General features: G+C 43.7%; 1 protein-coding gene across 3 annotated transcripts; it reads left to right on the top strand.

The window, feature by feature from the left end:
• Window positions 1-49: 49 nt before the first annotated feature.
• Window positions 50-10,404, top strand: LOC128759249 (SLAIN motif-containing protein 1). 3 transcript variants are annotated; one of them, XM_053866081.1, is made up of 9 exons: window positions 50-486; window positions 1,275-1,408; window positions 5,658-5,795; window positions 5,886-6,002; window positions 6,286-6,435; window positions 6,925-7,269; window positions 8,456-8,605; window positions 8,674-8,950; window positions 9,613-10,404. In XM_053866081.1, the coding sequence occupies exons 1-9, from the start codon at window positions 155-157 to the stop codon at window positions 9,686-9,688; spliced, it is 1,719 nt and encodes a 572-aa protein (XP_053722056.1). In that variant the 5' UTR covers window positions 50-154; the 3' UTR covers window positions 9,689-10,404. The 3 variants fall into 3 exon arrangements, with proteins under 3 accessions (XP_053722056.1, XP_053722047.1, XP_053722064.1); XM_053866072.1 differs by having other exon boundaries at window positions 6,823-7,269; XM_053866089.1 differs by lacking the exon at window positions 6,925-7,269.
• The last annotated feature ends 2,930 nt before the right edge of the window (window positions 10,405-13,334 follow it).

Here is a 13,334-nt window from a genome sequence, read left to right as displayed (position 1 = left end):
GCGTGATTGATGGGTGGGCGGAGCTCCGAGTGTGACAGAGGCACGACCCGACACTCTCGTAACACTCAGCGCTAGTGCAGGCTCAATGTTCCGACCGGACAGTACTGGAGCTAGAAGTTAGCGGCACCCTTTCGTTATCTTGGACGTTAATCTCATGGAAGCCGCCGTTCTGCAACCCGCCATGATGCCGGAGTTGGACTGCAACAGCAACACCCAGAACGCCGAGCTGGAGGTGAAGAAGCTTCAGCAACTGGTCTTAAAGCTGGAGAGACAGAACCAGCAGCTGCGGAACCGAGCGAACGACCTCCCCGGCCCGCTGCCGTCCCTGCTCGGCCGTGTGTCTCCGCAGCTCCTCGGAGAAGACCTGCTGTATTTCCAGCCGAGTGAAGATGGAGCCGCGGGGGAGGACGGGTACGAGACGTCGGTGTTGGACGACTTGGAGCTTCTCGACTTGGACAGCACGTCAGAGGAGTCTGATGAAACCTGGTGTGTGAGGATGTCAACCATTTGTTGCACTTTCAGTCGTTTCGAGGTCACCGTGAAGTGAAATGAAGCCGTCGTTGGCGACTGTGTCAGGACTTCATAATCAGCTCTCACCTCATGCAGCTGTGAACGATGAGCACGAGCTCCAAGGCCTGTGTCAGACCTGCCACCTGAATTCACATTCACTCGGCTTTATATTACTATAATTTGGCTTCAGCATTTGTTCTTTCATTCAGTATTGCCAACCAGCAGTTTTTGGGAAGTCCTGAAATCTCCCATTGTATTATGACTATTGTAGTTCTCAAACTTTATTAACGCGTAAAATGTCATTTTCTATGAATGTAGTGTTGTGTTAATCTAGTGATGTCTGGTCCCTTTACTCTATTTCCATTAAGGCATCACATCAAACAGAAAAAAGGGGAACTGTTTCACTTGCTCTATTGTTGAAGGCACAGTGATGTGCTGGTGCTTGTGGCCAAAGGTCAATTTTCACCTGATGTTGGTGAAGCTTTTATCTATATCTATATATATCTATCTATAATTCATCTCCTGCAGAGAAGTGCGTTTGGGGCTGTCAAAGCGATCTGATCCTCTTGGATATAGGCAGCCACCTCCCTGACTCTTTCAGTTTCTCGAAACCAAAAACCAAAAAACTTGGTGACAAATAACTCGTAATACCTTAAAGACCCTTTAATAGCGTTTGTATGGTTTTGTATTATTTATTGAAGAACAAATAAAAAAAATGTAAAACTCATGTTGAATATCTGAAATAATCGTTTACATTGTTTCAGGTTGTATGTGCCATCCAAGCTTGGGGAGGCCCCAAATGACATCACGCCACTGCAGTGGTGCCGGCAGGTTCTAGACTCTCCCAAATCTGAAGTGCAAGCTGTGAGACACTCTCTGTCCGTCCGCCTTGAGCAAGGTAACAGATCATCTTCCGAGTGTATGTATATATATATATATATATATATATATATATGTGTGTGTGTAATTTTTTTTTATCTGTCAGAATGGATGGAGAGAAAGAAGTGTAATTCAGAAAGCATCATATTTTAAGATTTTGTTTCATTACATGGAGTTGCACTTCGTCCATTGTCCGTCACCAATAGTGCAGTGGCTTGTAGCTGTCGGACAAATCTGTGATTGAAGACCTTTCAATGGAAGGCTTTCATTTTGCGGTGAGTTAGTTCCATCCCGCAACATGTGGAGACAAGAAACGAGGATGACTGTTCGATGTGTCCACCATGTCTCACTCTCACTCAAACGTCTCAATTGCAGTACTGGCCTTATTAAATCAGTGAATGTGGGTTATTTGAAACGTCATTCAAATAGCAAAAGCACTGAACAGCATTTAAATAAATGGATATACACCGTAAAATGTTTGGCTGAAGCTGAATGAAATTTAAAATGCTTGGGCGAATATCCAATTTGGTTATGTGTTCTTTTACAGTTTTAAAATATTGCATAAATTGTCCAGAACATATTTAACACACCTTTGACAAAGTCAGTTCCTGTTTAGCCGCTTAAATAAATTTGTCATTCTTTTTTATATTTCAGACTTTGCTTATCAGCTGATAATAATAACGATGAATTAAAACACTTCATTTTCTAATATGCTGATAATGTAAATAGACAGTACTAGGAAGTTTGGCTGAAGAGTCATAGCAAACTGCAATTTTGTTCTCGCTCTTGTATACAGACTTTGGATCACACGTTGCACTGTTGAACCGCTTGTGTTCGGTCGACAGCTGAATGGGCAGCGAGCCGGGGAGTGGGTGCTGTCACTGCTGAAGAGGATTGCGTTGCCAGATTTCTACTGCACTTCTCACATAGGTGGACTGGGTTGGCAGAATTCCTTTAGCCTCTATGGCACTTTTTTGTGTTTTAAAGCAACTTCTCTTTCAGTACATTGCATTGCAGATTACAAGTGAAAATCATCATTCAGGCTGCGCTGCGGTTTGATCGCATCACACGGCGATATGTTGCTTTTTTTGCAGTGCTCAGCCAAATATATTCAGCCACTGACTCTTAGGTGCATTCCTATAAAGAAACATGCCAGGCAACAAGATAATCACTTGACGTGTATACGTGGTGACAGTTTCCTGTTGCTGGCGGCTGAAAGTGCCGAAGACACTTTGTCAACTTCATCATGGTAACAGGAAACTTTTCTGTTATTGGAAGTGTAACAGCCACTTTTCAGATGACTGACCGGTAGCGAGGGATTATATTTGATGGCCTTTAGATAGTCCCACAGTGAGGAACAGTCACAGCAGCCCAAGACAAAGACACTGAACATCCAAGACGTCCACAAAGCATCATGACAAAATAGATATAAGTATAAACATATGTAAATAGATAATGCATAGTGATAAATTAAACAAATAATGAATTGGATGTATAGACGATTAATAAATAAATAAACAAACAATCAACAATGGTCAATCAGTCCATCAGTTTTTATTGTTTTACAACCTGACAGCACTGGGCAGAGAGGAGCGTCGAAATCGCTCCTTCGGACGGCAATGGTGGATCAACCTTCCACTGAAGGTGCTGCCCAGTGCTGTCAAGGTGTACTGGAGGGTGTGAGACAGGTTGGACATCATGGATGACAGCTTGGCCGCAGTCCTCCTGTCTCCAACCTCCACTGAGTCTAGTGAGGAGCCCAGGACTGAGTTGGCTTTCTTCACCAGTCTGTCTTGCCTCTTTCTTTCCATTTCATGATCCATTTCATAGTGTTATATTGTACTCGGTACATGCTGACTGATCACCTAGTCCAGCTAAAGAGGTCTGCATTCAGCGCATCAGAGCAATGTATGGAGTCTGTAACTATTAGCGCAAGATTTTGTTTTCTGTGTTTGGTTGCACACCAATTGACTGAGACCACCACAGGGGATCCCTGGTTGGTGAAACCTCATGTCTGCTTGTAGGTTAGTGGTACTTCCACAATGTTTGATGTTTGCTGGCTCCTTACCTTACTTCTTGTGACACAATCATGTCAGCCATTAGTACATATTAGATGTCACAGTTGAAGAGGCATCGACTTGTGAGTGGTGGAGCAGGTTCCCTGATTTTGTGCATTGGTATGCGCCTAGTGGAGTGGGTTTTTGTTGTCCTGCTTTTTTTTTTGTTTTGTTTAAAAAAAACTAATGGATCGAGTATCACTGGTGAAATGAAATATCTGAACAAACCCACATACAGTGGTACCTCGGTTCTCGACCACAATCCATTTTTAGACGGCCGTTCAAGAAGTGATTTGTTCGAAATCTGAATCGATTTTTTTTTCCCATTACAATTAATGGAAAAAGAAACAATGCGTTCCAAGCCTTAAAATAGGCTTTTGTAGGAGTGACTGTAGAGTGTCTGCTGTCAGTGCGCTGTTCCTGCGTGTATGTGGCCGCTGCATGTGAGAGGGGTTGCCGACCAAGTGCCGTCTCTTGAGCAGTGAAGAGGTGCCCGGTGCGTGTCCAGCTCTGAATGTGCGGTTCCCTTCAGTTTGGCTTTGGCAAAGTAATAAACCAAGAAACGCTCTGTCCAAGACTCGCCTCATCCCTGTCCGAGCTCTAGTCGACAACAGGACATAAAAGGAGTGTGCGCTCCAGCCTCTGAGGTGTGGAGGAGCACCTCCCCTTTGACACCCTACCACGGTCCAGTGCGGAGACAGGAAAGGTTTTACATCTCAATATGAAGAGCTAACGGGACATGTGTGCATACAGAGGCTGCGTTATACACAATAACGGAGCGCGTTGTGGGTCAGCTGATCGCTCCGCGCACGTTATGTTTTTTTCCGGCTTTTTTCAGGGCGTTCAAGTTATGGATTTTCGTTCGAAATCTCAAGCAAAAAAATCTCGAAATTTTTGTTCGAACTCAGAGGTAAAAAAAACGAGGTACCGCTGTACTACTATTAAATCTATCTGGACGGTTTGCTCTCTCCAAGTGAGGAATTATTGTAGTCAAGTTAAGGGAGTTGGAGATTGGTCGCCGAATCAGTGCAGCACTGGTGGTATTGCTGTCACTCTACCACACTGTTGTGTGTAGTAGAGACGTGAGCCAGAAGGCAAAGCTCTCTTTTTACTGATCATTCTTCAGCCTGACCCTCACCTATGGTCATGAGCTGAGGGTCATGACCGAAAGGACGAGATCCCAGATACAAGCGGCTGAAAAGCGTTTTCTCCAACAGGTGGCAGGTGTGTCCCTTAGAGTCTCTCCCAAGTGACAGAACCTCTCACCCTATCTCTAAGTAGAGTTGCTACTTCTTGGCATTGAGAGGAGTCAGTTGAGGTAGTAGTAGTTGAAGTAATTTCTGACAAGTCCTGTAATTAACAAAACTTTTTTATACGTTTTCAATGACGATGCATGTGCTGATGCCTGACCCCATAGATATTTTAAAAGTACTCAGTCAAAATTAGAGGCAGCACAAGTGAGGACAGCAGATTAGTCAGTCTATTTTCAGGAGCTTAAAAGTGTTGTTTTAAACTCCATTTAGTCCACTCTAATTTCCTCATTACCTGGAGGCATTGGTCATTGGCCAATGGACTCATGTGGACGCAATTTCCCAAATGAAGTTTTTTTGATTCGAGCTTGCACTCATTTGTAAACAATAAGTTGTTGCTTCATCACAAGGTGTCCACATTGACAAATCTATTTCCTGTTCCTTGTTGTGTTAGGAAACATCAGTTACACTCAGAAGCTAAAGCATAAAAGCTGTTGTTTCCTTTTCTTGATAATCCCTGTAAGTTTTCTCTCTGTAAATGGTGATGTGCTGGTGCGTGCCACCCGTTACCAGGACCAGCTGCATGAACAATGCTGTTGTTTTGGCAGCTTCTGAATCCCTTCTCTATGCCAGTCACAGAAGTGATGGTGCAAATGTCATCGGTACAAATGGAAGCCTGGTCTTCCAGACTTGACTGCCGTCTTGGTCTGTTGTGATTAAATCAGATTCAGAGTTTACTACATGTGCTCTTTTGACTTGGGAATCATCCTCATGATGGCTTTCGGACTTTTTAGCAGTGTAACTCCAACCACTATCATGAAAGAAACACAGGGTTAAAGTTAAAGCAGCCTTGCATCCACTCCAGGGTTCACTCTAGTCATGTCGATAGTCATGACTTCCTTGTCATCAGATGAGGAATATTGGCCGATTGACTCGACTGTCCCTTTGTTTCCATTTTTAGTCTCCAGGTGGCGTAACTCACTGTCTAATCCCTCCTCTTCACCTGGTCCTTCTCTGAGACGACTGAGTGGGGTGTCTCCTGTTAGTGTTTCCCCGTCAACCAAAACCTGTTCCACACCACAGTCAGCAGGAAGACGTAGTAAGAATTGCTCATGTTGTCCTGGAAATGGAAATATTCTGCTGACTTTCACCTAAAGTAATGATTTTGTTTTCCCTTCCCCTCCGTCAGCTCCATGCTTCTCCTCTCCACTCCTCACCAATTTGCCTCAAACTCTGAGTCCTGTTGGAAAGGATGCATCCCTCGTTGCTGAGAGGATACCAACCTTCTTCCCCCACCCCTCACGCAGTAAGTCCATTTTTCCTCTGCAATCTTGTTTTGTTAGTGATAATTAAGCCCTTGGCATTGTAATCCTTAAGAGCCCTGAAGCAGATCCAGTTTACAGTATATTCTGGACTTCTGTGTGTTTCACAGTTGGCTCCTAGGACTTTTTTTGCGTTTTTTTTTTTTTTTAAGTTACAGTTCGATGTGTACAAACATTAAAGGAAACCATCTTTACTGAGAAGATCCCTCTAAAATGTCTGAACATGTCTTCAAATGTAAGACTATCTCCTCCAACATCTCTTTGAAGGACGTAGTCTGCGGTACTCACTCTTCAGTCCGGAGTCATCCGTGGACAGTGACCTCGGCTCCTCTGAAGTGGAGGATGATTCCATCGACCTCGGCTACAAACTGCAGGACCTGACGGATGTGCAAGTGATGGCCCGACTGCAGGAGGAGAGTAAGTTGGGTTTAGGACACAGCCTGTGTCTGAATTACTGTAATATCAATGAGAACCTAATTGACATTTCTTGACTATACTGTTAAATCCCTTTACAACAAGCGTCTGGCTGATGAGGCTTGCCTCAGGTGCTCATGGTCATGTCAGCCTGTTGTGACGGTAATAGATTAACATTCAGGTTTCACATTCACACTTAAAACACAAGTTTCCATTCTGAGCATTGGGGAAAAAAAGATTAAAATCTTAGTTGCTAACCTGCTATACTTTGTGTACCTCCATTGTTGTACGTCCTGGCACATTTCTTGTCGGAATTTTAAGTTGTGTTCTATAATTGTTAGTGATTTTTCATACCTTCTTTCTCCATGCTTCCTAATATATTAATGCTAGATCTCAGAGCTCATCGCTACTTCAGCTTCATTAACCCTCCAAGGTGTGTGCGTGCGTGTGTGTGTGCACGCGTGTGTTGGTGCTCATATCTGGCTCCCCCAGGTCTAAGACAGGATTACGCCAGCACATCCTCCCTTCGGTCAAAGCCGCAGAGCTACTCCTTCCAGCACAGTGCAGGCCTCGACCTGGAGGAGGAAGACGAGGAGGACGACGAAGATTACGCCTTCCTTCCTCCGCCACAGCCGCGCCTCACCCGTCTGCCGCACTCCCACACTTTCTCCAGCATTCGAGACTGGCAAAAAAGCACCAGTCTTCTTTCCAGTCCTCCTACCAGTCCCTCCACCCAGCCTTACCCCTTCGGCGGGTTCAGCTTTCAAACACGGTTCCAAAGTCGGCCACAGGGACTGAGCAGCAATGGAGAGCAGCACGGTTTCAGACCCGGGTCAGGTGACCACACTTACCTGCTCTCTGGAAGATTATTTTTGAGAACATGGCATATATAGTGTCTCAATAGTGGGGCAAAATGTTGTCATGTTAATTCATATGTAAAATCTCATCTAAGATTTGCATTGTGTAAAGAAATATGCAGGCAGCCAAAAATGTTGAAATCTGTACCTATTGGGGTTCACACTGGCATTGCAGGGGATCATATTTGGAAACTGTATACAGTGGTACCTCGGTTTTCGAACATCCCGGAATTTGAACAAAACGGAGTTCAAACAAAAGTGTCTTTTTTTTTTTGGCTTTGGATTTTGAACGAAAATCCAGTACTCGGACGCCCCCGAAAAAAGCCGTGCGCCGACGACCAGTTGACCCATGACGTGCTTTGTTATTGTGTATAACGCAGCCTCGGTGGGCTGACTGTTTTTTCTTCATATTGAGGTGTAAAACCTTTCCTGTCTCCGCACTGGACCGTGGTCGAGTGTCAAAGGGGAGGTGCTCCTCCACACCTCCGAGGCTGGAGCGCGCACTCCAGGGTTTGATGTCCCGTTGTCGGCTGGAGCTCGGATGGGGATGAGGCGATTCTTGGACAGAGCGTTACTTGGTTTATTACTTTGTCACAGCCAAACTGCACAGAACGGCACATTCGGAGCTGGACACGCATCGGGCACCTCTTCACTTCTGGAGAGACGGCACTCACTCGGCAACCCCTCCCACATGCAGGGGCCACACACATAGACGAACAGCGCACCTGCAGCTGACACTCTACATCCACTCCTACAAAAGCCTATTTTAAGGCTTGGAATGCATTATTTCTTTTTCCATTAATTGTAATGGGGGAAAAATCGATTCAGATTTCGAACAATTCGCTTCTCGAATGGCCGTCTGGAACGGATTGTGGTCGAGAACCGAGGTACCACTGTACTTGGTAGTTAAGATCACCTAACAAGTGTAGTATACAAACGCAAGGGAAAATTCAGGGTGTTCAGTTCAAAATGTGACACACAGAGTTGCAGTTTTCAGGTACAGGGGTTAAAACCAGACATTAATATGAATTCATTTTGTTGATGTCATTTTATAGGCTCTTTTCGTCAGGTATTATTTTGTGCATCTTCTGTGTATCCAAGACTTTTTGTTCCAGCAAAGAGTAAAACATGCAGACCCTGAACATATTGTATTTTGTTCTACCTAGATAAGTTGGGTAGGAGCATGCCCAACCTCTTCAGAGACCCCAGTGCGTCCACTCTGCCCCTTCTCACCTCTCCCAGTTCTTCACCGTCTTTGCTCCATAACAGCCAGAGCTTTGATTCGTCCAGCATCTTCGCTCGCCTTCAACCTTCCAGTAAGTGCAAGCATTCTTGTGATAGTTGAATGCCTGAAGAGTGAGTGTAGCCTCAAATGCCACCGCAGACCAGCTGCAGCACAGAGTCCAAAGCCTGGGAAGCTTCACCTCATTGTCTCGGAAACCTTGTAAAGCCACCGCCTACGTCAGTCCCACCATCAAGGGCTCAGGCTCCACGTCCACAAGCCTCCAATCGCTGAGCAGCAGTGGGAGCGTTAGCGGGATCCCCACGCTGAGCAAATCTCTGGGAGGCGATGGTGCCACCACCCGCTACAGCCTGCCTCGTCCTGCCTCCATCATCAGTACCTCGACTCCTTGCAGCAAGTTGACCCATCCAACAAGAAGGTACTGTTTTTGACACATGTATTAGCTTGTCCCCGACCTCAACCAGTAAGAAAGAACTGATGGTCTTTCATTGCATGTACACAAAAAATTCAGTTTTGTATCCATATCCTGCCATAAAATGTTTCTACCGAGGGTCTCATCGGTGGGTCAAACACCAGCGGTAACGTCACTGGAAAATCCTGGACATTGAACATTTGCATTTCAATTTCCAAACCCACTCATCCCTCAGTCTTTAAACTTGCTTTACCTATTTCTGATGAAGCTCTTCATCTATTGGTTAGAAGAACAGACTTCCATGCTCACTGGCACCATTAGAACATCCAGCTGTCATGCAACGCTTCACCATTTCTCCTCTGATCATGAAGCAGAAGAGCTTTTTATCTGCATTCTAATGGCGCGTAGACAGGATCCACCTCCAGTGAGGCATGGTTCTGGTTCTGGCTTTGATTCACTTAGAATTAGATTTACACTTATTTAGTGTTGTAATTCAGCAGGACCACCTCTGTAGAGAATGTACTTAATGATCATTTAATGCTGCATTCATGCATTGTTCCATTGGGGTGACATTTAAATCGTATGACAAGGCCTACAAAGTCATAGTTCATTTAAAATATTAACTTGACTGAATCTATTATGTTGTAATTATGACATTTGTCTTGCAGTCTATTAATCCCACCTAAGAGCTTGTCATCCCTTGGTGTGCTTCCGGACAACTCCTGGAGGGAGGGCTGCTATTAATCAACAGATAAGATGCGCCCCCTGCAGGCTGGGGGGGGACCTGCATTGCCGCAGAGAATATATTTGAGCGATTAATTCTTCAATGATCCCATGAAGGCAGGCTTCCCCATAAATGTGACTCTATGCAGTGTTTCTTCAGAAAGCGGGTTATTTGTTTTTATCAAATTTATTTTTTGTGAGCATTTGCTCCCAGCGTGTTAGTCAGCTACACACCAAACGCTTGTGGCGTGAGCGGGCGAAATGACCTGCAGCTTCTGTGCAATAAAATGCTGGCTAGTTGGGTCTCTGGTACACTAATCGCCGTCTTTATTTTAAGAATGTTTTTGTGTATTTATATATTTTAACTGAAACATTTGACTAACATGTTTACTGATATAGTTTTCTGTGTATGAAGTTAATTTATTCACTCTATATAACAGTATTTATATAATTGCAATGATGTTTAAATGTGAATCTTGACCAAAATCTCTGAATTTTTATTATTTCCTCACTACGGAGACACAGGTGAATCCCACAATGTTTGTTTTTTTTTCACCCTCCTAATTCACAAACTTTATGTTGGGGATATGTGATGTCACATTTGCACATAAACAAGACACACTTTTTTATATAAGTGTTTTCCTGACTGTTCTTTTGACACGTTTCACAATCGCTGCCACTTTGTAAATGTGATCAACTAAATGGTCTGAATATTTTAATAAAGTTGTCCTGAATAAACTGCCTACAAAGCGAGTAAGTTGCTTAATGGATTCATACGCTAGCATGACTGACTGAAGGTATATTTTCCTAGTGGGAATGAAAGGTAACACTACCTGAGTTTAAGAGCAGCCCACACTGCAAATGTTCATTGGTTACATTGGTCACGTGTACAGGTGGAAACATTGCAGAAATCCAGGGACCCCATGAAGATCATGCAACGCTTGAAGAAATGGTAGGAAGATGGGAAGAGCAGAAATGCGTTGCAACAGCTGTCGACATTGTTCACACACAAACTGCAAACTCACAGTTCAGATCATATGCATTAAACCTCATTTCTTCAAATGTTTGACATGAATTGTCTGATCGCCAACAGTGGAGTGCAATAGCGTTTACTAGATTGAGTACAGACGATGGATGCACAAACTATCTGGTCTCTTGCAGGTTTCTCCTGTGTTGTGGCAACATCCTCCAATGGAGAATGGAACACAACGATCACACTCCGGAGCAGCAGCTGTGAAGAAAAGAGTCTGTGGAGGAAGACACTACTGAGCATACACAGCAACATGAATGTTTGGTCTCAATGATACCATGATTGAGTATCATTGACACTCAATTATGGTATCATGACCGAAACAAAAGAACCAGACCCACCGCAGGCAGTTGGGCCAACACTTCACAACAAGGTTTCCCTGCACTTACAGGTGTAAAATAAATATTCAATGATCACAATAGTTGAACGAACAACATCTGGGTTACCTTATGTTACCTTATATAACGTGTGTGATGCAGGAGGATGGGCACATGAAAATGCATCTGTCAGGTCCACCGACGTCATCCAGTCCCATGGCCTGACACAATCGAGAAGCTGCTGACCGTCAGCATTCTGAACGATCGTGATGCAATGTGTGTGTTTAATCACCTATGATGCAGAATGGGTCTCAACTTTCCTGATCTCTCCAGGACAAGGAAATACACAGAGTAAAACCCAGTGTTGCACTCCTCTGCCGTTGGTTCATCTCTTGCTATAAGCATAACCTGTTCCTGATGAGAGCGAGACACCGTGCGGTGTTCAAACCTGCTACACAACGCAAAGGCTTAAAGCAGCAGTGGGTAGTTTAAGAATATTTTTTTTGGCATCGCCACTGTGCCATGAAGATGGGTCTGTCGTCCCTCCCCCCACATACATTTGTTTGTGAGGAAAGACTGTGGTAAAACAGCAAACAATGTGATCACAGATGGCAATATACACAACACTGTCAAGCATATACTTGCAAAGGGGACTGTAGAAACATCAACTATATAATTCAATATCAGGAATCGAACTCCATCATGCAGCCAGTGAGGAGAGCCAGGATCCAGCGAGAGGCTAACGCAGCTGCAAGACTGACGGACCCAGATGATAATATTTTATTTCGACTGCACGTTTAACAGTGAAGCAAGGGAAAAGGTTTTGACATTTACTGAATTGGTGCAAACAAACCGCTATATTTTAGTTATGACAAATAAATCTGCAAGATACAGCGTCATCACATGTCCATCTCCTTCACGTCTGGCTGGAATGCACTACTTGAGTTCCCCAAGCAATGGACATCAGTCATTGCGATGTTTCTTATGAGATTCAGAACATGCTGAAAACTTTCATGTTCATCTTCACCTCCATGATGTGTTATGTGCTATCCATTTGTTTCGATGTTTCCACTTTGTTTAAATCCATTTGATCACGTGAGAGTACATCTCCAATAAGAGATCATTTTTCTGATGGCCTGGCAGCTCTCATTTAAGCTGTGACAGTGCGCCACCATTGTTTAAGCACTGTAGAATCATAAAGACGAAGGTGCAGCTTTTTTCCTCTCTGGCTTTATTATCATCATGACTCATTGTGTTTAAATAAGGAGCATACAGTGGTCAAAACGTGAGCATGAAAAGGTCACACTTTTATTTCAAGCTGACTGTGGACACAGATGTCAGAGTTATACTGAGTAATATTCAGGCTGGTGTCGCAGATACCGATATCGATACCGATACCGATACCAATAGTTACATGTATGTGACTACACCTAATCATAGCTTCCTTAAGAATACAATAATGAGTAACTTGTTTATTGTATATTTATTTACCCTGAAAAAATAAAACATATGATTCTTTAATTATTAACAACCACTATAAATGCAATGTTAACATGAAAACACTGAATATGTAGACACAACATCCTACATTATCACTGTTCCCTCACTCAAAGGTTTTTGTTAAGGAATTTAGTGTCTCCCCTTTTAGTGTGTTGCGTTTTTTTTTTTTGCTCAGAACCTCTCCTGCCTTTGAAAAGCCACTCTCTGCCAATACAAAAGTGGCAGTATTTCCCAGGTATCTCAGTGACCGTTTGCTCAGGGTTGGGTAGCTTGATTTGTGTTCTAGACAGGATCTCAATGGTTTAGTTACTTTTCATCATGTTCCTGTTAAGAATATACATTACCTCAAATTACTTAAGTATTGAAAGTATCTATATTTAGGTTTGAGAATCAATTTTAGAGAATCAAGATCCGGTATCGGAGGTATCAATATTTCAGGATCGATCCGCACATCACTGGAAACTATTCTTCTTCAATAAGTCCCAGAACATTCGCCTGGGGTGATGAAATGTGTCACTGATCGCGTTTCTCAGCAACTCCGTGCAGGTCTGCAGAACAGAGGATTCTGTTGCAGCATCTACAGATAGAACATGAGATAAAGCGTGTTACAAAAACCAAACCAGATGGACCATAAACACTGCTAATGACAGTGAATAGACTCAGCTATTTTTTTCTGTCTGTTAAATGGTTGCAGACGTTAGCTGCTAGCGGCCCATTGTGCAAGCAATGTTCAAAAGCAACTTAGGAAACTCCCAGAACACCAAGGTGTGCAACCGCTGCAGCAGGTTACTGATGCTGGGGAATTGGAGTCATTCAACAG

The sequence above is a fragment of the Synchiropus splendidus genome, chromosome 1 (assembly GCF_027744825.2).
Source record: "Synchiropus splendidus isolate RoL2022-P1 chromosome 1, RoL_Sspl_1.0, whole genome shotgun sequence".
Classification (NCBI taxonomy): domain Eukaryota; kingdom Metazoa; phylum Chordata; class Actinopteri; order Syngnathiformes; family Callionymidae; genus Synchiropus; species Synchiropus splendidus.
The sequence above is the reverse complement of the archived record's forward strand: the minus strand, read 5'-3'. Positions and strand labels throughout refer to the sequence as shown.